Source organism: Cynocephalus volans, chromosome 1, assembly GCF_027409185.1.
Source record: "Cynocephalus volans isolate mCynVol1 chromosome 1, mCynVol1.pri, whole genome shotgun sequence".
NCBI classification, from domain to species: Eukaryota; Metazoa; Chordata; class Mammalia; order Dermoptera; family Cynocephalidae; genus Cynocephalus; species Cynocephalus volans.
In genome coordinates this window covers 30,643,411-30,667,776 of record NC_084460.1, presented here as the reverse complement: position 1 = coordinate 30,667,776, position 24,366 = coordinate 30,643,411, and the positions used below count along the sequence as shown (strand labels likewise).

Here is a 24,366-nt window from a genome sequence, read left to right as displayed (position 1 = left end):
AGTTTCCAAAGCCAGCTGATTCTGCTTCCAATCTATCCCCAACCTTCAGGGAACTCCAGTGCTTGGGACCCTGTACTTGTCTCAGCCCAGGCCTTAGCCTTCTGCTGTCTCCTAGGGCTGATTTATACTTCATCCCTTCCCCTCCAGTGGCTTCCAGCCCTTGCCGTAACCCAGTGCCTGAGACCAAAAGGATGAGTCGGTGATTCTCTGTCATGCTCTTATTCTCATCTCTGTTTCAACTGTCTTAATATTCATGTGTCTTGGGCCGGCCTGTGGCTCACTCGGGAGAGTGCGGTGCTGATAACACCAAGGCCCCGGGTTCGGATCCCATATATGGATGGCCAGTTCGCTCACTGGCTGAGTGTGGTGCTGACAACACCAAGTCAAGGGTTAAGATCCCCTTACCAGTCATCTTTTAAAAAAAAAAAAAATTCATGTGTCTTGTATTATAAGGATCCTCTAACAGTAGTTATTTATGAGTCAGACCCCACATTGTCTGGCTGTGTTCCTGGCAAACTTATCTACCCTCTTCCTCTCCCAGATGACACACCCACCAGAACCAAAGTGAGCTTAATAATAATACCCTGTGCCACCACTGTGCTTGAGATTACATCTCACACTTTAGCTCAACCCAGGCAGAGAGCATAATGTGCTTTAAATAGATTTTTATTTGTTTTTCTTTATATTAATTTTTTTCTCCCATACAGGAATAGCATTACAATCTAACAATCAGAATCCTGTTACACACATACACAGGCATGCCACATAAGCAGGTCGAGGTGGTTGTGTCCTTGAGTCTGTTGACACATCACAACATGATCAACCAAAGTCTCCTCATTTCAGCCAGTCTCAACAGAAAACACCCAATAGGGTTTCATTCAACTTGTTGGTTCCTTTTGGAACTAGGTGGCAGGGCAAGAGAGAAGGTATTAGAAGTGGGCTATGGTGTATCTGCATTCAGTGCCCTCATGTAAAGCCATGTGGATCTGGATAGGCATCCAAAAGCTCTGGTGAGGGTCTTTGTTGCACCTATGACATTACAGATCTGAGCAAGTTGACCACGGGGTTCCAGACAGGAGACTGGGGAGCAAGCATACTCCAAAACAGCACCAAACTACATTCATACACACATGGTGCCCTGCTGGAGCTAGACTGGCAAAGGCTGGAAAGTGATGCCCAGCTTGAGGGAACCACTCAGACTTATTGGTGAATAACTGGAAGTACCCTTTGATGTAATTGGGACTCACTCTAGAAACAAGGGTCCCTCTAACGTACTTAATTTTGGCAAAGTGCTGGTAGTATTGACATTAATACTCACAAACTGGTACAAACTTCTCCAGGGTCTCTGAAAACATCAGTCAAGACAGAGTCTCTAACCCTCTCCTGTCTAAGGTTGCATAGGACTTTGTGAATTCTGGTTCTCTCATGTTTTCAAGTTCTGTGCTTTAAAAAAATGTCCTGAAGCATGCTCAAGGTGAAAGGCACATACACAGTCAATACAGTATGATAAGGTCTGATGCTTCAGGAGTCAGACTAGCAGGAGACTGGGTAGTGTTGGTTCTTAGAAATCTATACACAATTAAAATATCACCACACCCAAATGCTACAAAATCTATAGGAAAGTACAAAAAAAAAAACCTTGCTACCAGCCAAGTGAGAAATTGAAGGGTTCTAGAACTATGGGAGCCTCCAAAAATATAGGTAAAGGCAGGATCTTTTGAAATTTGTACCAAATACCCGATTAACTCAAACTCTTCCCCTACCAGAAGGATCATGGGCACTGCTCAGGACTGAGCTCAGGCTCCAGCTGGCAGCGAGGAATATGCAAGAAAGGTTGGAGGGAGTTTCAGCTACTGAAAGTGCTGAAGACCCTAAGCTGGCTGTGAAGTGCCCAAGGGGTAGCTGGTAGAATAAAAGGGACTAGGTTGTAATTGAAGAATACAGACAGAGGAGCAAGGTTGTCAACTACTGAGGCCCTAAGTGGACTGGTGTGGAGACTCTGATCTGCTTTTAGTGCCAATTTGAATTATTCCCTGGGTTAGGAGATGCCTACAGGGCTTCATCTGTCTCCATCCCAGCATCCATGGGGATACCCCACTCCCTTTCCCATATACCCCACTTGAGGCCTGGGGCTATAGGGTCAGGGAGGGCAGCTGCCTTTGCCCTCATGGGAATGCAGAATTTTCTCCAAGCCTCAGCTTGGCTGTGAGGTCTGAAACCGGAATTAGAGCAAGTGGGAAGACCTATGTTAGCATGTAGCAGGAAATCTTACAAGTTTCAAGGAAGAAAGAGCACACACTAAAAAAGGACAGCTAGAAAGGAAATGGGAAGCAACTCAGCGCATCCCAAGAGGTTGTTGCTGGTGTCTGAGCCCAAAATTCAATCCCAGAGGCAAGATAAAGGCTGAGCTATCAGTCTTGGGATGGCTTCACCCACAGCTTGTCCTCTTCAGCATCATTCCTCTGCCTTCTTACCTGGAGTGTGTGCCCTTTCCTTGCCTAGAAGCCCTCTGACCTGCATCTCTCCTAAGCTAGTTCTAGCACCTTGGGCATATGAACAGATGGCCAGGACGGCAGAGCCTAGCCTAGCTTTTACTCCTGGAGTGGCATGTCAGGGGTAGGGTGGCAAGGTACCAACTAAGCCCTTCAGACTCAGGGGCCTGCAGAGGGGTGGATTTCAGAAAGAGATTTGGGATGTGGGATTATAGGATAGAGAAGTGGGGCTGACTCCAGGCTCTAGCCTGAGAGCAGGGCTTGGCCTCTCTGAGCAAGCACAGTGCCAGCTCCCATGGTGCCCTGCTCCCTACTGCTTCTCAATCTGTCTGTCCTGTCTACATCTCCAATAGGCTGCCTCTTTCCCTTGATTCCCTCCACCTTCTCCCTCTAACTCACATCTCACGGTCCTCTTTCCACATACTTTTTTACCTTTCCAGGCCTAAGCAGCTTGAAAGGAGCCCAGCCCCCAGGGCAGAGGAAAGAGGGATACTAAAAGGAAAAACCTGAGCCTGAACCCTTATTGGAGGGCAGGGACAGTGGCCCAGGCTGCACAGGTTGTACCTGGTCAGAGCTGGGCTCAGGGTCCCCTCCCCCTATCCATTTGGGAGGGAGTTACTGGGACTGAATAAGGGAATAGGAATGAGTGTAATGCCAAAAATGGGATAGAGTGAGTCATGTAAGGTGGGAGTTGAAGGTGGGGAATGAGCCAGATCAGAGACTGGAAGAGGCTCTCAGAAATAGGGGTGGGCCAGAAGAAGAGGACTGGAGGACAAGGGTGAAGTAGAGAGACAGGGATGGGGAACAGAGGAGGAGGTTTGGGAGGAGGATGAAGGATTAAATGCTGGGCATAGAGGCCGGAAGGAGGGAAGGTAAAAGGGGCAGGAGGGGTTCAGAGGTGGATTAGATGATCGGAGATGGGGGGAGTGGAGGGAGTTGGGGAAGGAAGGGTTATCACTCCACCTCACACACTTTAAGAAGGAGGGAGGTTGTGGGGTCCAGCCCGAGTCAGGCCGCGGCCGCCCCTCGAGCAGCACACTGGTTGCGGCTTAGGGGCCCGACAGGGGATCGGGAGCCGGCGAGGGGGCGGTGGCGCGGCCGATGGAGGCTCAGTAGTTGAACTGACGCTGGCACGGCTGGTAGATGAAGCTGCCCTGGTGCTTAGGCCGGCGGGGACGGCTCTCGCGGGCGCGGTTCTGCCGTTGCAACACCTTGGCGCCCAGCGCGCGGCGCTCAGCCCGCTGCCGGGCCCGCTGCAGCCGCCGCACCTGGCCTGCCTTCTCCAGCAGCACGGCCCTCACCGGCAGAGGAGCAGCGGCGTGGTGCAGGGCCCGGGGCTCGCGGTGGGGGGGCACCAACTCTCTGCGGGTACAGAGCGGGACTCTGTTAGGACCGGGATGGGGAGTGGGAAGACCGCTCCTTTGCCTTGAAGCAGTGACGTCTCTGCTCAGTGTGGCGCCTGACAACTTCCTTATGGGTACCAACCTTTCCCCCAAGCCAACCTGGAGATGCCTCCTAGGTTCTAGCCGTGACAGATAAACCGGACCCCGGGGAAGGCTCGCCCCCAACCCCTAGTTCCGCCCTTGCCTTCTGTACAAGCCCCTAAAAGCCCCACCCCTTCGGCGCTCTTGCCTTGCCACTCGCTCCTCCAAAACCAGCCCAAGCGTCTTAGCCACGTCTCTCCTAAGCCACCAAGCGACGCCTCTCCCCATCTGAAAGCCCCGCCCCCTTATAGCCTCGCCCACAGGCCCCGCCCTTTGCCTAAAAGACACGCCTCCCGAGCCCCCGCCCCCTCAAGTGCCAGTGGGGCTCCGGCCAGTTCTCCCCTAGCCTCCTGCCCTGGACCCTTGCCTCCAAGATTGTCTCACTAGGTCTCCAGTCTCAGCCTCCGGCCCGCTCACCCGTCGCTAAGGTCGCCGTCCGGCAGAGCAGCGTCCGGGTGCGGGGAAGGGGGCCCAGGCTCCAGCACTATGGTGCTGCCGGTGACGTAAACGGACATGCTGGGGTGCTCGATGAGGAGGTCCTCCAGGGGGCTGCTCTGGAGGCGGGTGGGCCCGAGTCCGGGCCCCTCTGCAGTAAAACAGGCGGGAGGGGTAACAAACCAGCTCTCGTCCATCAAGGAGGGCGCGGGCGGAGGGCGGCCTGCGGGGGCAGGGGCGGCCCCAGGGCTGGGTGGAGCCGCGTAGCTGTCTACGGGGCGCGGGAGGGGGAGCCATGCGGGGAGGGGGGAGCAGCAGGGAAGGACACACACACACCGGACACAGTGGGGCGGGAAGAGAAAGGGCATCGTTAGTCAGACCCGCAGTCCCGCCCGCCGCGCACGGGGCACCCACGGGCCAGGAGTCTTGACCTGCTGTCTTAGGGAACCTGAGGTGTGGACCCCAACACTGCGCCGCTAGCAGATGGTCCAGGCTTGCATGGGAAGGGACTCTGTTACCCACCTCCAGTGTCACTGCCTCAGCCCCAGTTTGCCAGTAGGCTTGGGCGAACTCCCCAATCCCTTAGCAGCTCCCTTCTCCTGCACTGCTCAGCCACCTGCCCTTACGATGACTTCACAGGCCCAGGAGTCAGAGTGCTGACCCCCAACCCAGTCCTCACCCGGCAGATCAATGATGAGCCAGCCGTCCACGTCATCTTCCTCCGAGACGAAGGCGTGGGAGCAATCGGTGTCTTCGGGGGGCGGGGGGTTGCTGAAGAAGAGGCTGGCGAGGCGCTGGAACATGTTGGGAGAGTGAAGCGGCCTCACGGGGGCGCCCTACGGCAGTGCAAAAACCTGGGAATCGTAGCGAGATGTCAAGAGCTACTACTGACAAGCCCGCCCCACTCCTGGCCCTGGACAGAGGGCAGGCGATATCACCCCCAGCCCCCAGAATAGTGGTAAGAGTAAAACAGGGATGTATGGGGAAGCTTTCTGCACTCAGATCCACACTTTTCTATCTTCTGTATAACCTTAGGAAGTTATTTAACTTATCTGTACCTTAGTTTTCACATCTGTCAAATGACAACAATGGTACGCTCCTCTGGGCCCTTATAAGACTTAAAGGAGCTCATAATAGTAGTATCCTCCTCTGGGCTCTAATAAAAATTAAGTCAGCTAAACTCAGAGTGCTTAGAACAGTACCTGGGCACATAGTAAGCACTCAATAAACTAATAAACTAGTTATTATTATAGGGTGTTTTAGGGACAGGGAAAGAGTATTACATCTGACCAGGCTCTGTCAGGAAAGGTCTCCAGAGAATTGGACATCCAAGCTGGACCTTGAAGACTAAATAGGAATTCTACAGGCAAGGAAATGAATTGTCCATATTGTGACTGTTTATTATCATCATAATAACATAGCTAACATCCATGTGCCAGGCACTATACTAAGCAGCTTTACCTATATTACCTCATGTAATCCTCAAAACAACTATAGGAAGTGAATATAATTACTATCCCTCTTTTACAGGTGAAAAAACTGAGAAGTACGGCTCAGAGAAAAAGGTAACTTGCCCAAAGTCTCATGATAGTAAGAAACAGAGGTGGGATTTGATCCTATGCAGTCAGATTCCAAAGGCAAGCACCCATAAACACCATACTCCACTGACTTTGCTGGGTCTCTGTCTGAATTAGGCATTTTTGACTTGGTGGTCAGGGACCATGTGTATTTTTCTGGGAAGAAAGATCTTGATTTTCATCATGATTTCCTAAACAGCAGTCCCAAAGATTAAGAGCCACTACTAGGGCTTGTGTAGTTTGAAAAGCTCTGGCTAGCAGAAATCCCACAGAACTGCTATCATCTCATCATGTGATTCGGTAAGCCTCAGTTGTGTCTGTCAGATGAGTTATGATGATCCTATTCTGGCAGGTCCTCCCCCCTCTAACCCCCTTTTCCCAGGCTCCTGCTCAAAGGCAGCATCCCTGGTTTGGAGGAAGATCAGGTTGCCTGGCCCCAGTGAGACAGTAGGTCAGTGGAAGGTGATGATGGAAGGAGTAAGTTGTTAGATCCCAGGATCCCTTAAGGATGAGCACTGTGGGTTGGAGCAGGACCCGAGCAAGCCCCCATCTAATCCTTCCCTGGATGAAGACAAAGAAGGAGGCCCCCTGCTCCAGGAATGGAGACACCAAGGTGGTGGCGGTAGATCTGCCCCTCTCCCCATTCCAGCCCACCTCAGGACTAACTCTTGGATGGGAGCTGCTGGCCAGGCCCCCGGGATATCCCCAAAGCCTAGCCCTCCATACCTGTCCCTTAAAGACGGTCAGCAGTTTTGCTGCAGAGCCACTTGTCACCATCCTCTAGGGGTGTTTCCATACTTCCTGTAGAACTTCCTGGGGGGATGTCCATGCTTCCACTCCCTGAAGGTATTTCTACTCTCACTGCTAACCCAGCTGGGGTATTCCCATGCTTGCTGCTACCTCCTGCATTCCCTGGGAATGTTTTCACACTTGCCACAGAATCACCAGTGCCAAAGACTATTTCCACATTTGCAGACCCACAGTGGGCTCCAGAGGAAGTGCTCCCTGGGTGCTGGTTTCCACGGTGGGATGGGGGTGGGGGATCTACAGGGGTTGTGAAGGTTGAGCCACCCCCAACTAGTGTCTGCCCCACACAACCCGCATATCCCAGCCCATCTGTAGCTACAGGGAGTTAGTGGCTCAGTTACCAAAAATCCATAAAGTTTGGCTCCTTCTGAAGGAAGAGAATATTGCGGCCTTGATGAGGTACACCCTCCTTCCAAAAACCTACTACTTCATTGAGAAGATGAAATGGAAGAGCTGTTTCAGGGACCATCATATTCACCCACCCCATTTTACAACCTGAGGATAAGAGAGAGGACATTAGTCTATCCAAAGACATACAACTAGATACTGGCAGGCATAGCCCCAGATCATTGAGTCCAGAGTGTACAGTCAGGAAAACCTCAGCAAACAATCTCCAAGAATATAATGATGTCAGGGGTACAAGCAGGTCAAACAGACTTTGATGCTGTCACTGCCCTTCTGCCCAGCTATGAAAGGGTCTGGGGTTCCTGAAACCAGGATTCAACATGCAGCTACCAGATCACCCACTGTGTACCAGAGACTGCTTTGGGCTTCCTCAAATTACAGATAGATTTAGGTAAGGGAGGCTCAGGGGAGAAGCTCCCTGCCCAAGGTCACACAACAAGTGGCGGCAGCACCAGCCAGACAGTGCCTGCCCCCTCTCCTGACCACTGGGGAGCCTCCCAGATTTTCTTTCCTGGACTTGCCAGCTTCCTGGTTCTCACATTCCCAGCTCTGCTCCAGGGAGAACTATTCCCTTTAATAACTACAGCAGCTGTGCCCAGAATAGCATTTGATCCCTTCACTACCACTACCCCAGGCCATCCTTGAGCAAACCCAGGGGCTGCAATGGGGCTCCTGGTCCAGCCTTTAGGCCCATCCACTTGGAAAGTCAGAAGCTCTCCTGCTCCTACCCTTCTCTGTGAGCAGAGAGGGGGCAGCACAACTCTTGCAATCACCAGCACTAGGCCAAATCATGTCCCTTCTAGCTGATAACCCTGGGAGTTGGGGAGGTGATAAAGGGCCAACAGAGGGAACCCTCACCCCACCACACCATCAGCCCTGGAGATACCCTGAGGCAGCCAATGACTCACCCTTCTGTGGTCAAAACAGCTGGGAGGCAGCAGATTTTATTGGGCTCTGGGACTCAAAAGTACAGAGTGAGGACAAAGGGGGTCAGGGCCACAAAAGGGGACTGAATCTTCAGAGACCCCCCTGGAAAAAGGTGAAATGAGGAGACTTAGGAGCCCTATTAAATCGGTTTGGTGTTGAGCCCAAGATAGAGTTCCCAGTAGAAGGAGGATGTGTATCTTGTTACTTGTATTGATCTCCTGCTCTGTTTATGCCAATAGCTAATACATCTGTCACTCAGTGAGCATGACTCTAATTGGCCGCGTGACCTCGAGTAAGCTACTTCTCCTTTCTGGGCCTCAGTCTCCCCTCCCGTGAAATGGGGTCTAAGACCCCTCATTTGGGGGCAGGGAGTGACGTCAGTTAAGGCGCTACATACAAGTCAGGGATTAGGAGGATGTTATGTTAGTCCCTGGGGGGCGGAGGTTGGACCCGGAGGGAAGGGATTCCACCACCATCTGGTGCTGCCCCAGCGATCTGTAGTCCCAAGCCGCCCTAAACTCCTGACAACCCCCTCATCCTAGACCCAGCAGCGTCGTCCTACCCCTTCTCGGGTCGCAAGGAAAAAGTAGGAGATCAGAGGCCTGACCCCAGCCTTTGGATCAGCCCAGGAAACCGCCGAGCCCCCTCTGGCCCCGCTTGCCTTTCAGCGAACTTCACCCAACGGCCCAGCCCCGACACAGCGTCCACCGGGTCACCGGAGGACAACCGGCCGGGGGGAGGGAGAGGGGGGCGGGGCCGGCCTTGGTGACGTTTCAATGTCATATGCAAATAGAGCGACGTCATGTTCTACCAGGCGTGTGGCAACCAATCGGGAGCCGGGAATGCAGCCTCAGCGGCCGCTGGCGGAGACAGACAAAGGCCTGAGAGCGGGGGCGCAGGGCGTGCCCGGGGGCGCAGGGAGCCCCCTCCGGCCAAAGCTGGTCGGGACTCACCTGGGGGCGGGCGTGGCGCGGCGGCCAGTGGCGGCGCTGAGGTAGTTGTGTAGAGGAGCGTCCCAGGGTCTCCGGCTGCTCACAGGCCGGGCCGCATCGCGGGGACGGGGCGGGGGAGTCGGCGGGACCAGTGGTCGGACGTTCGGGGCTGCTGCGCTCGCCCGCGGTGCTTTGGTTCTGTGCGGCCGCTGCGGCCCGGCTCACCGCACAAATTGGAACGTTCAAACAGCTGATTGTGACGTCACAAAGGGGCCCGCCCGTCTCGCGTCACCGGCTGGCGGAGCTGTGGCCAATCCCAGGCTGCGGATCCCCCCTCCCCGCCCCCTCCACGGTTCGCTGGCTATTTGTTCCTGCCCGGGAGCTGCACTAAGAGCTTCGGGGGGCCTCCCCGAGAGGCGAGAGCTGGGAGCTTGCTCCTGCCTCCCGGCGACCCGCGGACTTCTCCATGAGAAGGATCCCCACTCCTTTCTACAGGATCCTCATTTCCTTGACTCCCGCCACAAATCCCAGCACCCTCACCTCTCCCACTGCTCCCCATATCCTTTCACCTGCATCCTACTGCCACACCCCCCAATATGTGCCCTTTTCTCGGCTCTCGACTCCACACCTCGTCCGTGCACCTCCGGTCTCCCCACTACCTTTCTCCCGCTCTCCCTCCCTTTTCTGTCTCACCTCCTTATCCCACACATTTTGTGCTTTCCCACCCCATTTTTCCTCAGCTCGGCAGGCTTGAAAGAGGAAAACATCCCCCTTCTCCGATTCTAGGGGAGCGCCTGTGAGTGTAGAGGAGTTGGTGAGGCCGATGGGAAGTTTTGCAAGGTAGGACTTGGAGAGAAATTGCTATGGGCTAAATAAACATTGACTTAGAGACGGCTTCGCACTAGAACGATTACACACTTAGTTTAATCCACGTTGCTTCCCAGGCTGGACAGAACAGTGAGTGACAAGACAGGGATTGATTATGAGTTCTTATTTTCACATGGAGAAACTGAGGCTCACAAATCCACTGTTAGTTTGTGAATTCATATTCAATAATGCATTCAACAAACATATTGGGCACCTACTATTGCCACTGCCGGACCACTAGCTGACATTTACGGAACACTTACCGTGTCCCAGGCACTGTGCTATGGTGCTTTATAAGTTTGTTTATCTTCACAATAACCCCAAAAGGTACATGTTATCCATACGTTACAGTTGAGGAAACAGACTCAGAGAACCTAAGTGACTTTCCAAGGTGACAAAGCTATATAGTCAATGGCAGAGCCAGGATTTTAACCCATACTACTTTTTACATGCACCAGATGATCTAAGTCCCAGCATACTTCATTTTCCCCAGGAAGACCTGGGTCCTAGTCCTGACTGTTCCCCAAACTTGCTGTATGATCTCAAGCAAATCATGTTACCTCTCTGGGCCTCAGTTTCTTCATCTGTTTTATCCAAGCTTCCTTCTAGAGCCAACACTGTAAGATTCTTCTAAACTCTCCACCCTCAGAATTCTGCCATCTCATGCTCTAGACCCCAGCTCTCCCAGTGGCCTGGGAGATGCCTGGAGAGAGACCACAAATACACATCCTCAGAATCTCCAGGGCCAGAGGTTCTGGGTCCTTTCTCAGTAGAGAAGGGCTGTTGGGGCAGGGTCTGAAAACTGCCCATCTGGCCCAACAGGAGGCAAGGGGTGAGCTAGGCCAGAGGTTCAAGCTCTGGTGAGAAAACACTGTCCCAGCCCCAGTCTGAAACCCCTGAGGGACTCCTCAGCCCTAGCAACTAGGGGAAGAAGCCAGGAAATAATACCCAGAGGCTTCTGAGGGGAGGAATGAGTGGCATTGTGGCCCTTAGAGTGGTGTCCCCAAAGTATCCTCATTCCGTGCAGCCCTGAGCCTCTGCCCATCACAGCCACTTCCTGATAACCTCATACCCTCTCTTGACCTCTTTAATGACTTAAATTAAATAATCCCTAACACGCCTCCCCTGTCACACCACTTTTTTGCTCTAAAACCTTAGTGGCTCATAAAGCCCCCCTCTCTTAACACAGCATTCATGGCCCTCCACGATCCAGCTCCAGCTCTTTTCAGCTTCATCTCCCCTTCTACGTGCACCTTATGCTACAGTCAAACTCCTCATTGTTTCTTCAACACTCTCCCACCTCCACACTTTGGCTCAAGCTGTTTCTCCTGCCTGGAATGCCTTCTTCAGGCCTTTCTGAAATCCATATCTTTCCTGTCTTCAAGATCCTGCTCGGGCTGGCCAGTTAGCTCAGTTGGTTAGAGTACGGTGTTATAACATCAAGGTCAAGGATTCACCCCGGTTCTGGCCAGCTGCCCCCCCAAAAAAGATTCTACTCACCCCTTCATCCTCTAAGTAGCCTTCCTTGTCCCTACCCATGTGTTGACAGCTACCTTGATGGACAGTCATTTATTTGTTCAATAAACAGTAAGTGATGATGACTAATTTGGTGTGTATGTATTTTTCCCAAGTGGACGGTTGGCACCCCAAGGACGTAGTCTTTGTCCATATATTCACCCCACCCAGTCTGTGGTGGGCATGGCATAGAGTAGACTCTAATCAAAGGCTCAGTAGTTACAGCACAAAGCTCAAGAAATGACTGGTACAGGAGTCTACACCTGGACCCTCTATCCTAGTATAGGCAGCCTTCTATTTGGCACAGGGTTCTGGTTTCCCAAGCCCAAAGAAGGGGGTCTTGGCATACACTCTGGTACCCTAAATGACCTGGATTCTGTTCCCAGCATTAGCTGAACCCCATGTCCATGCTGCTAGGTCAGATCCCAGTCTTCCATTTCTCTGTAGGAGCAGGGGTACCCGTGGAAGTGGAGGGCTGGAGCCCAGTGGAGTCCCCTCCTGAAACCCCTAGGACCTGTCCCTCCTCCCACTGCAGAGATTTATTATCAGGGCTGGAGGAGATTTCAAACCTCAATTCACCCAAACCCCTCATTTATATGTGAGGAAACTGAGACACAGAGAGGTCAAGATACTTGTTTAGAATCTTATAGCAGCAGAGCCAACTATTGCCCCTGGCCCCAGGAAGTGTGCTTAGTATTCTGAGACCCTGGCCTGGGCCTGGGGGCTGTAAAAAGAGGCAGAGAACACCATTCTGGGAGTAATCGTGGAATCTTCATTTCCAATAAGACATAGGGTGCCATTCCTCTGTATATACATGGATGTACATGGGCATCTCTGCATACACATGAAGGCATCCATGTACAAACATACATGTGCACATGAGCTCACACCCTCAGGATTGACCGAGGCCCATGCCCAGCTAACCCATACCCAGATGTGAGCACCTGCCCAATTTTATGGGCTCTAGGATTGGAGGTCAAGAAGCCACCCTTTTATTCCTGTCTAGACCTTGGGCTTGCTCTCACCAAACCCTGGGGGCTCCCCACTGGTGGCCCCCACACCACCACTGCAAAGGGCAGAAATGTATCAGCTGGGTGTGTCCCTCACGGGACCTTGCGTGTGCTTGCAGTTAAAAGCCAATCTGTGTGACTAGCTGAATAACTAGTTCACCACTCCCCTCCTTTCTCTCCCTACCCCCCACACCTTCCTTGGGATAGAGGGTGAGGCTGAGAGGAAGCCCTCTGATGTAGATAAATTGTTCCCATTCTGCGGGTGAAGAAACTGAGACGGGGCAGGGTAATTTAATTGGTAAAGCCAGCTAGGACAAACATAATCCCCAAACTCCCCTAACAGATGGGCCTATATCTTAACAAGGGGCCATATCCCAAGAACTTTTACTCAATAGGCTTTGTTGTTCAACCCAGAGATACCTAAATTTGAGGGAAACTATGGTGGTGGTGGGTGATGGTGTGTGTGTGTGTGTGTGTACACCATGAAAAAGATACTGGCCTGATTGTAAGTAAATCCAGATTTCTCTCTTTTTTTCTAAAGATGACCGGTAAGGGGATCTTAACCCTTGACTTGGTGTTGTCAGCACCACGCTCACCCAGTGAGCCAACCAGCCATCCCTACATGGGATCCGAACCCATGGATCCATCCAAACCCACCACACTCTCCCGAGTGAGGCACGGGCCGGCCCTAAATCCAGATTTCAGTCCTGGTTCTGTCCTCGGCTCACTGCCTGATCCTGTTCATGTCACCTCCTTTCTCTAAGCCTCAGTTTTCCCATCTGCAAAATGGCTGGCTCCATGCTCCCTTAACAGCACCTCCCAATCTCAACCTCCAGGCAACTGGGTTTGTTTGTGTGAACTGTGCTTTGTGCCCCTGTCAGTGAGAAGGTGATGGTCAGGACAGGATTCATCTCAGAGAGGGGAGGCAGGTGGCAGGAAGCCAAAAGCCTGGCTTAGTTTTAGTTCATCTGTCCATGGTGTGAGAGTGGAACAGTGACTTTGGGGTTCTGGGGATATGTTTGTGAGTGTGGACAAGTACTCAAGTGAGCTGCTCTGGTGTGTATGCCCTGCATAAATTCCCACATTTAGAATTTTGAAAAAAAAAATGGTTGCATCCCTCCCTGCCTATGGGTGGTTAGAAGAGACAGCTTTGGGGCCACACAGGAGCAGGAGGAAAGGAACTGGCATCTGGGGTTGCACCCTCTCTGTTCATGCCCAGGCAGGGCCAGATTCTGCACCTGCCTCCTGGGATTCTGCCCAGCAACTGGGTCCTCAGCAGGCTTGAGGTTAGGGAGGAAAGGATGGACAGTAGGTTTGCCTCCTGCTGAACCAGCCACCCTACTAGGAGCAAATAACCTCCCCGAAGTTCAGACAACTTCCCTCTCCTGATCAAAGCTCTTCCTTGGCTCCCTACCTCCTCCAGGCTGAAATTCACACTGCTGGCCAGGCACCCTCTCATGTTTCCTCTCATGGTTCCTGATACAGAATAATCACTGACTGGAGGGGTGAGAAAGCTGTCCTCACCCACTCTTTTAGCCTTCTCTGTACACACACAAACCCTATGCAAATGAACACACTCCAAACCACCACCAGCTTTCCTGCTTCCAGGTTTTTCTCTTGTAGTTCCTTCTCTTAGGGAACCCCACCACTCACCCACCTCATCTCCCTGTATCCATACCCTGTCTATTCTTTAGGACTAACATAATCAGCAGCTTATATTTATTGAACATTTACTATGTACTGTAACCCTCCAAAATAGGCATTGTTGTTATCCCCATTTTACAAATGAGGAAATTGAGGCTCACATTGCTGAGGGAAATTGCCCAAGATCACAGAGCTAATAAGAGTCAGGGCGTGTTTCCATGTATTCAATCAACTGTGTCTAGAAATATTGTATGTGCACATGTGTACAATAATAAGAAACATAAAAAATTACAATACTTTTGTGTGAAAAAGGTACCTAACTTAAAATCATTTTTTACCTAACATAAAATCATTTTCTGGAGTGGCAGACACTTCCACATCTGCCGTGAAGGAGCAAACTGCCATGTTGTGGAGAGGGCCACATGGCAAGGATCCGAGAGAAGCTTCTAGAAGCTGAGTGGTCCCCTGCCAACAGATAGTGAGAAAACAGGGGCCTCAGTAATATGGCCACGAGGAAATGAATTCTGCTAACAACGTGAAAGAGTTTGGAAGTCAGTCTTTCCCTGGTTGAGCCTCCAGATGAGGACACAGCTGGTCCACACCTTGATTTCAGCCTGTGAGACCCTGAGCAGAGAACCCACATGAGCTGTGACGAGACTTCTGACGTACACAACTGTGAGCCAATAAGTGGGCATTGTCTGGAGCCCCTAGGTTTTGTGATTTGTTACACTATTGAAAACTAATATACGCATGTTGAAAAGTTGTATTTTTTTGGCATGACAATTAACAGGCAGCTTGAGCTACTAATCCTACTCCAGTACATTTTGTTTTAGTGCAAATATTTTTGTGAAACATCATAAATAGTGTTACAATTGGGGGAAAATATTTTTTTCTATCTTTTTCTTTTGCCAGAGTCATATAGTTGAAATTGAATAATTTGAATGTATGGGATACAGCATCAGGATATCTATCAGTCAAATGGGACTCCCTACAGGAAGCTCCCTGAGATCTCTTCCAAAGGAAGTAAGCTCTCCCTCCTCAGAGCCCTCAAAACACACTGCATGCCTGTCTCTTAGAGCACTGGACACTTTCAGTTCCCCACACACCCAGGGATGCCTAGTTACTTTCTGGGAGACAGACACCTTCTCTATATTTGAGACTCTCATTCAGTGTAAACAGAAACATAATCAGAGATATAAGGGCTAGGACATGGGTAGGACAAGGTGCTAGGGGAATCCAAAAAATGGAGTTTAAGGAAGGCTTCCTTTGAAGAGAGGACATCTGAACTAGACATTGAAAGATGAGTAGCAGCTTGTTTGGGGGAAAATGGATTGAAAGGCCTAGAATAAGATTTCAAATCAGGAGGCCTTGTTTGGGCTCTGCTTCTGACTTGCTATGTGATCTTGGGTGATTCTTTGTCTCTTTATGGGCGTCTGTTTCTCTATCTGTAGAATGGAGACTGTTTTAGTCCATTTCTGTCGCTTATAACAAAATACTTGGAACTGTCAGCAACACAAGGGTCTCACATGACAGAAAATAGCGGAGCAGAGAGAAAAAGACTCTCACACGCTCTTCTTTTAAAGCCTTCAGGAACACACCTGTGACCACCATTATTAATCCATTCATTAGGGCATGGTCTTCAGAATCTAATCACCTCTTCAAGGCCCCACCTTTCAATTACCATAGTAGGATTTCCCACCCTCAGCAGTTAAAATGGGATTCAAGCTTCAGTGACTTTGGAGGCCATTCAATCCACTGCAGAGACCTGATGAGGATTCCTTTGCTTGGTAACTTTTTTCTGCCCGTGGCTTTTTAAGGAGAGATTTGTCTCGTCTGCCTGCTCTCTAGGCTTTTGAGATATAGAACTGAGAAAATAGGGTGACAGAGGCAGGATGTAAAGGTGAGAGAAAAGAGAGAAGTGAAGAAAAAAAGCAAGGCTTGTAGGAAAGGGCCTAGGGGGGACAGTTTTTGAGGGAAAGTGACAGGTTTTGTGAGTGAGGGACACTGAAAGGCAGTGGTGGAGTGTGAGAGACTGCAGAGAACAAAGTGGATTATAAGGAGAGGTGGCATGGATTGGGGCCCTTTGATGTTTTTGGAGAGTTACAAATAAATATTACAGTCATTTTAAAATTACTTTTGGGAGTTAAACTGTTGTTCATGGATTTAATAAATTTTATTCATTTTTGAATAGGCTAAAATATACGTGATTCAAAATCCCAGAGAACAAAAGGATATGGGTTTCCTTCCTACTTCTGCTGCCAGCACCATCAATGTCCTCCTCCTCCCCAGGGGAGACTCTGTCACCAGTTTCTTTTGTGAACTGTCAGAAATAATCTCTGCGTATACAAGTACTGCATGTATATATATACATATGATCCCTTTTTTGAACACAAATGATAGTGTACTATGTGTGCTGTTCTAAAATTTCCTTTTTTTCCTTAACAACACAACTTGGAGATCAGTTCCTGTAGCGGATTGAATTATGTGCCCCCCAAACTCCCTGAAGCTTGAATTGTGTCCCCCAAGTTTCATGTATTAGAAACTTAGCCACCATTGTGACTGTTAAGAGGGTGGGAAATCCTATTATGGTCATTGAAAGGTGGAGCCTTGAAGAGGTGATTGGATTGTAGGACCGTGCAGTAGTGAATGGATTAAAAATGGTGGTCAGGGGCATGGTTCTGAGGGCTTTAAAAAAGAGGAGAGTCTGTCTTTCTCTCTCTGCTCTCTCTGCTTCCACCATCTTTCAGTGTGAGACCCCTGGGTCACTGTCACCACCACCGGATGGACTTTGGACTTTCCAGCCTCAGAAACTGTAAGCAATAAATATCATTTTCTTTATAAATCATCCAGTTCCAAGTATTTTGTAATAAGCAACAAAAAATGGACTAATTCAGTCCCTAATTGCACTTATAGCACTGCCTCATTCTTTGTTAATGGCTACATAGTCTTCCATTGTATCACAGTAGGGATGGACTGACGTTTTTCAGTCAGCTCTCTGTAGCTAAACATTTGGTTCGTTTTCAACAGTTTGCCCTTTATACTTCACTTCTTGAAATGTGACATTGAAGGTACTAAGCCTGAGCCACATGGGGCCCTGGGATTTATCAGGGTTATCAGAGATGTTTGGGCTCTGTGGTCTTTGCTAGACTCTGATCCATTATCTGGATCAAGCTCTTCTCCCACCCTTTTTCCTTTGTTTTTTTACCCACCTTACCACATGGGCCCAGAGTGGTCGCCTCAGCCCTTCACCATGGCCTGCTTTCTGAAGTTCTCAGAATCCCTCCGTTCCATAAAATCCTCTTGGCCTGGCTTCCTTGATTCCAGCCAAGAATCTACTGCAAGGAGCTTTGGGCAGAAAAGCCAGGGGTAGAGGCCCCGAATAGTGTGCAAATATTTATTGGCCAATTCCTGGACCTGCCTAGGGCCTCTCTGTTTATTATCCACTGGCTTGTCTGGTTTTCTCTGGATTTCGCCATCCTTTCCTGCCAGAGAAATTCATTGGACCTACTCTAAGCTTCTGGAAGGCAGGACCTTACCTGTGAGCCTTTAAAAAGAGTAACTTCTTGTAGAAGAAGAAACTCTTCTACCTAAAATTGCATGGAAAGGTTATTTAGAGATCATCTAGTCCCCTAAATTCACAGGTAGAGAAGGTAAAGCCTGGATGAAGGAAAATGAGTTGCCCAGAGTCACAGAATGAGTGAGTAAAAGAGATAGGACAGGATCTCTTGGGCTTCTACCTCCAGTTTTTACCTCTCCACCATTTCTTCCTAGAATTTAAACTCAGTCAACCTTTATTCTCTCAAAATCTAGTATATAAAGATAACAGAAATGTGGTATATTCACACAATGGACTATTATTCAGCAATAAAAAAGGAATTTATAATACCTGCAACAATATGGGTGAACCTCAAAAATATTATGCTGGGCAGAAGAAGCCAGACACAAAAGATTACATACCGTATGATTCCATCCATGTGAAATTCTACAACAGGCAAAAGTAATATATACTGACAGAAAGCAGATCAACAGTTGCCTGGGGATAGGTAGAAGGACCAACTACAAAGGGGAGTTAAGGGAACTTTCCAGAGTGATAGAGGTGTCTATATTTTCACTGTAGGGTTGGTTACATGGGTATATATACTTGTAAAAACTCATATACCTCAACAAAGCTGATTTTAGAAGTTTTAAAAGAGAGACCACATTGAAGTATACTTACTCAAATTTAGAAACATGTGAGTTAAGAAAATGCAATGTGACCCACTGATCTACATACAAATAATTGACATTGACTAACCAACTCATTTCAGCAGCTCACAACTCCCAGGTCAGATGTTTTCCATCTTTCAAATGCAGATTTTGGCTAGAACCTCATTTTCCTTAGATTTTTGTTCAAGAACTTCCTCTCTCAAGACAACTGTTTCTGACTTGTGTTGGATTAGAAAGCCAGTGGCTAATAACTTCACTCTGTATCCAGATGACTTATTTACTTGCCAAATTTAATTTTTCTTCTGCAGCAGACTTCAAAGCTTTTTAGTACTTCCCTTAAAACAAGTCATTGTACAAGTAATAATAGTCATGGCTAACATTTATTGATTGCTTTCTGTGTTCTGGAAGGTGTTCTAAAGGCTTTTCATGTAATATCTTATTACAGCCTCACAACAATTTTTGAGGAAGCTACTCTTATTATCCCCATCTTGCAGATTTGGAAACTAAGGCATGGAGAGTTTGAGTTATCTGTCCAAAGTTTGACAGCTGCTAAATGACAGACTGGGATATGAATCCTGTCAGCCTGGCTCCAGAGTTCACATTCTTAAACACTATGTGGCATTGCCTGTCAACATGACTTAAGAGTGATAGCAAAGTCTTTTTGCCTCAGGATCCCTTCTTCACTGGTGGCAGAAATTCCACCATGATTGTGTCCTCCCTCATAGTTAAGCATTACCCTCTTTAGATGCATCCTAAAATACAACTGGTCAATCGTGGGGAACACTAAATCCCTACATGTCTAGTTGAATGGGTTTCTCAGATGCCTTCTCTCCACTGAAAAGACTGAAAGAGGAATACAGATTTGGGGGTGGGGAAAAGGGTGGCAGGAATTCAAGGAGAAGAGCAAAGAGGTAAGTGGTCAGAGCCAGATGTCCTATTTTTCCTGGGCCAATTGTGCCCAACCTTACATCGGTGGAAATATGACCTTATAGTCATTTGGCTCTGGTTCTCAGCCCAGAACACTGGTTACAGGGAGCCAAGTGGGTGAGAGGCAACAGCAGAGGCTCTTTGAAATGATGCCAGGAGTAGCCCAGGTGCTCCCTGTGCCAGGCTGTCTCTGGAGAAGGCAGGTAGGACAAAGGGTACAACCCCAATCCTTCCCTCAGAAGGACAGTCAGCCTCACTCCTTTGCCTGGGAGTAGTTGTATTCTATCCACCTGAAGTCTATTTTCAAAATTAAAATGGGGGCTGGCTAATTAGCTCAGTTGGTTACAGCACAGGCTTGTAACACCAAGGTCAAAGGTTTGGTACTCCGTACTGGCCAGCCACAAAAAAAAAAAAAAACAAAAAAATTAAAATGGATTTTAAACGATGTAATAATTTACGTAAACATTGTATAAAATCCAAGCAATCTTTATAACTTATTAAAAATTATAAACATAAAATTCCAAAAAATCAAGATAAGTCAAGGTCACCCTTGACCATTCCTTGTCCAATCCCAGAGACATTCCACTACTGCCACCAATTCGGAGTATATCCTTTTTTTCTTTTTCTACATTACATATGTATATACACATAGGATGTGTTTTGTTTTGTAAGGCTTGTTTTCTTCTAGTTTTAAAATTATCATTTAAGTTTTTTAATTTACCTAATTATAAGAACATAGCTCAAAATTCCAAAGGTTCAATAGGGAATACAGTAAAAAGCAGTGTCTCCCCGTCCTGTTCCCCAGTAAGCAGTCTCCTCCCTGGAAGCAACCACTGATTCCAGTTCCCTGTGATTCCTTTCAGAGGAATTCTATGCATTTAAAATCCAAAGCATATGCACACATATGTGATTTTCATTCAAATGGAGACACTGTTCTGCACCTTGTTCTTTTTCACCTCACACCATGTCTTTGCAGACTTTTTTATCAATATGGAAAGCAGCCTCATTTTATTTCACATATGCACAGTATCCCATCATATGAATGCCCTGTATTTATCCAGTCCCCTATGGAAAGAAGGTTTGTTTCCAGTATTCTGTTATTGCAAACTGCTGCAATTATTTTTTTTACCTATTATTTTGCATATTTATTTGTAAGATAAATATCTATTAGTGGGGAACAGTCAGTTGAGATTATTTAAAAATTTTAATGGCATTTTAAAAGTTAACAGATATTTTCAAATAGCCTCTGTGATGTACCAATTTATACAGCCTGTAGGTTTATTTATTTCTATATAAATATATGAATTTATACACTTTGTCCTGCAGACTCAGCAATATGTCTTGGAGTCCTACCTATGTCAACACACGTAGGTCTAGGGCTGGCCAGTTAGCTCAGCTGGTTAGAGCATGGTGTGATAAAACCAAGGTCAAGGGTTCAGATCTCCGTACTGGCCAGCCATCAAAAATAAATAAATAAAATAAAATACACATAGATCTACCTCATTAAAAAAATAAAACCAAAAAAACTGCCTTCATGGTTGTCCATTGTATGGCTGTAGTAAGTTTATTTAGTTAATCATTTATTGGTGGACATTTGGATGATTTTCAATTTTTTGCTGCAACAACAATGCTACAGTGACAATCTTTATATCTGTAGAACAGATTCAGAGAAGTGAATTGCAAGATTGGCAAGTGTACACATTTCAAATTTAATAGATTCTGTCAAATCACTCTCTCAAAAAGTTGTGCTGCTTTAGACTTCCACTAATGGTGCATGAGAGCCTTAGCTCTACATCTAGAACTGGTCCGTGTGCTTCCTTCTGAGTCAAAGCACAAAGTTTCAGTTATCACTGGGATAGTCCAAGCCCTGAGCTGCTCCTTGCAGAACCTGGGTGGACAAGATGAGTGTTGGGAAGGTGCACACAGATGAGAGGCAGGCTGTCCCCCACTAGCCAGGTGGTCACTCAAGTAACACACACCCTCTCTAAAGGAAAAAGGCCACCTTGGGAGAAAGTGAACTCCCCATCACTAGACGTGTCCAAGTGGGGGTTCAGTATCAACAAACACACTGAGCCTTTACTCTGTTCTGGGTCTTGGACCCAGAGTCTTGTCCCAGAGATAAGTCAGCCTCAGTCCCTGACCTCCCAGAACTTGACACTCCTGGAGAAAATAGACAAGTAAACAGACAGTGACAACTGAGTCTACTAAGTATTGAGTTGGACTTCCTGACAATACCTGGAAACTTCTGCTACATAACACATGGTAAAGGTGGAAATAGAAACAACAAATATCCTTTAAAATGCACAACTGAACCTGCAACAGCGTGGCTTTTAATAGACATTTGGGGAGATGAAACCTTGGCCTCACATGAAGTTAGGGGTTGGGACTGAGACTCTTGATAGACCTAGGACCCTTGATAGAGTTTGGATGTGTTGTCCCCCCAAAACTCATGTGGAAATCTGATCCCCAATGTGACAGTGTTGGAAGCTGTTTGAGTCATGAATGGATCCCTCGTGAATGGATTAATGCTCTCCCTAGGTGGAGGGATTAATGAGTGAGTTCTCGCTCTATTAGTTCCCATGAGAGCTGGTTGTTTAAAAGACCCTGGCACCTCCTCTCTCTCTCTCTTGCTTCCTCTTGCCATGTGATCTGATTGTACCCACTGGCTGCCTGCTGCTTTCCACCATGAGTAGGGGCAGCCTGAGGCCTGCACCAGATGCAGCTGTCCCAGAATTGTAAGCCAAATAAACCTCTGTTCTTCATAAATTACCCAGTTTCAGGTATTCTGTTATAGCAACACAAAACGGACTAATACAACCCTTGAAGGGCTATACCCACAGTGAAAGAGTACACTTGGGGGGAAACAAACGCACACCTGACTACTGGCAAAGGGAGACAAAAAAGGTATGTGTCCATCTTGACCTGATCTTTGGATGGGGGGCAGGGGGAACTATCTTCTGAGAATTTGAAAGCATGTGCCTGCCTTCCATGAGTCTGTGGTTCACATTTACCTCACCTGAATGGCTGGAAATCCCAAAGCTGAGAAATCAACACAAAAGGAGACCCACTCCCAAACTATCTCTCAGGCCCCTGGAAGAAACAAATGAGAATTCTCTCTGGAGGGACCTCCCTCCCCTACATTGCAGGCTACACAAGATTCCTATATCTAAAACCCTTCCAAAAATTAGCTTATAAATTTATGAAATAACAGGGAAATCAATCCACCACAATTAACATTCAATAAAAACAATGAACAGAAAAATCAGACTTCCAAGAACTTCAGATAACAGAATTATCAGACTGTGATCATTACCTGCAGGTAGAGGCAGCTACTAAGTGCTTTGGGAGCATAGAGAAAGAACTGACTATCTGATGGAATAAAATGTTCACAGAGAAGGAAACTAAGGATGGGTCTTGAAGGGTAAGTAGGACTTTGCCAGATGAGGACAAGTGCTGTTGGGGGTGGGGAGTGGGGTGTAAAAAGTAGATTGTACCAATGGAAAGATCATTAATAGTTTATTTTCTGAAATTTAGGGCAGAAAGTGGAAGATGAGGCAAGAGAATCAGGCAGGCCAGATCATGCTGGGCCTTGCAGGCCACCTTAAGAATTTCTATTCTTGGGCCGAGCCCGTGGCGCACTTGGGAGAGTGCGGCGCTGGGAGCGCGGCGACGCTCCCGCCGCGGGTTCGGATCCTATATAGGAATGGCTGGTGCACTCACTGGCTGAGTGCCGGTCACGAAAAAGACAAAAAAAAAAAAGAATTTCTATTCTTAAACTAAATGCAATGGAAAGCCAGTGAAGAGTTTTAAGTGAGGGATTAGTGACACCCATTTATTCATTTGTTCAATAAATTTTAATAATTTTTTTTTTTTTCTAAGGATCCGAACCCGGAGCCTTGGCGTTATCAGCACTGCACTCTCCCGAGTGAGCCCCGGGCTGGCCCTTAATAAATTTCTTTTTTTTTTGACCAGTAAAGGGATTGCAACCCTCGGCAGGGTGTGGTCTGCACCATGCTCAGCCAGTGAGCGCAGCGGCCATCCCTATATAGGATCTGAACCCACAGCCTCGGCGCCATCAGCACCGCACTCTCCAGAGTGAGCCACAGGGCCGGCCCTAAATTTTAATAAATTTCTAATGGGTGTCAGGTGCTGTCCTGGCATGGGGAATGGGTTGGAGGATGAAAAGGAGCGGCAGGAGACCTGCCAGGAGGGTATAGCAGACATCTGGGTGAGAAGTGCTGGTGTCTCAGACCAGGGTGGTGGCAGTGAAGACGGAGAGAAGTAGATGGATTTGAGTGATATTTAGGTCAAAGTCTGAAGATCAATTGTATATGAGAGATGAAGGGAAGGGAGGTATCAAGGCTGATGCCTGGATTTTTGGCTGAGAAACTGAAAGATGGAGGAACCATTCACAAAGGTAAAGAATTAAGAAGGAAGTTGTTGGAAGGAAGATCATGAGCTCAGTTTTAGATATTTGGAGTTTGAAATGACTTTGGGATATCCAGGTGGAAATGTCCAGGAGATAATTTGATACATATGTCTGAACTGCAACAGAGAAACCTAGGCTGGAGATAAAACGAAGGTTATCAACACGGCATTTGAAGTCAGGGAAGTGTATGAGAATCCTCTGGTAGGTTCCATCTCCTGTTGTATTGGTTAAGAGCTTTTGGTTCTAAGTAACCAAAGACCCAGCTCAAACTAGATTAAAACAAATGGAACTGGTTGAAATGTTCAACAATAACTGCCTTCAGACAAGGCTTGATCCAGTGGCTCAAATACTGGAACTAAGCTCTAGTGTCTTGTAGTTTCTCCAAAACACTTCCTAGGAGTTGGCTTAGTTCTTGACAGACTCTCTTTTTGTGACCAAATGGTAATATAGGGGAATAGCTCTGTCATAGCACTTTGGCAACCTTACATGTATTTATACATGCCACTCGGGCAAAGGCTTGAAAAGCTTACTGGAATCTTGGCAGAATGCTTTGTGATCCTCCCAGAACAGGAAGGATAGGAGGCTTATAAGGCGATGAGGCCATCTCCTGCTTTTCTCCCTATCTTCCCTGGGAGGCTGCCATGAGACCTTTTTTTTTTTTTTTTTTTGCAGCTGGCCTGTACAGGGATAGAACACCGGACCTTGGTGT

General features: G+C 48.0%; 1 protein-coding gene across 6 annotated transcripts; it reads right to left on the bottom strand.

Moving 5' to 3' along the window:
* Window positions 1-648: 648 nt before the first annotated feature.
* Window positions 649-9,289, bottom strand: TP53INP2 (tumor protein p53 inducible nuclear protein 2). 6 transcript variants are annotated; one of them, XM_063100056.1, is made up of 5 exons: window positions 8,690-8,776; window positions 6,715-6,828; window positions 5,091-5,265; window positions 4,394-4,682; window positions 649-3,854 (listed from the first exon to the last, which is right to left on the bottom strand). In XM_063100056.1, exons 3-5 carry the CDS (start codon window positions 5,212-5,214, stop codon window positions 3,602-3,604), a joined length of 666 nt encoding a protein of 221 aa, XP_062956126.1. In that variant the 5' UTR covers window positions 5,215-5,265; window positions 6,715-6,828; window positions 8,690-8,776; the 3' UTR covers window positions 649-3,601. The 6 variants fall into 6 exon arrangements, with proteins under 6 accessions (XP_062956126.1, XP_062956098.1, XP_062956144.1 ...); XM_063100028.1 differs by lacking the exons at window positions 6,715-6,828; window positions 8,690-8,776 and adding an exon at window positions 9,081-9,289; XM_063100074.1 differs by lacking the exons at window positions 6,715-6,828; window positions 8,690-8,776 and adding an exon at window positions 9,081-9,289 and having other exon boundaries at window positions 4,394-4,562.
* Window positions 9,290-24,366: the final 15,077 nt, after the last annotated feature.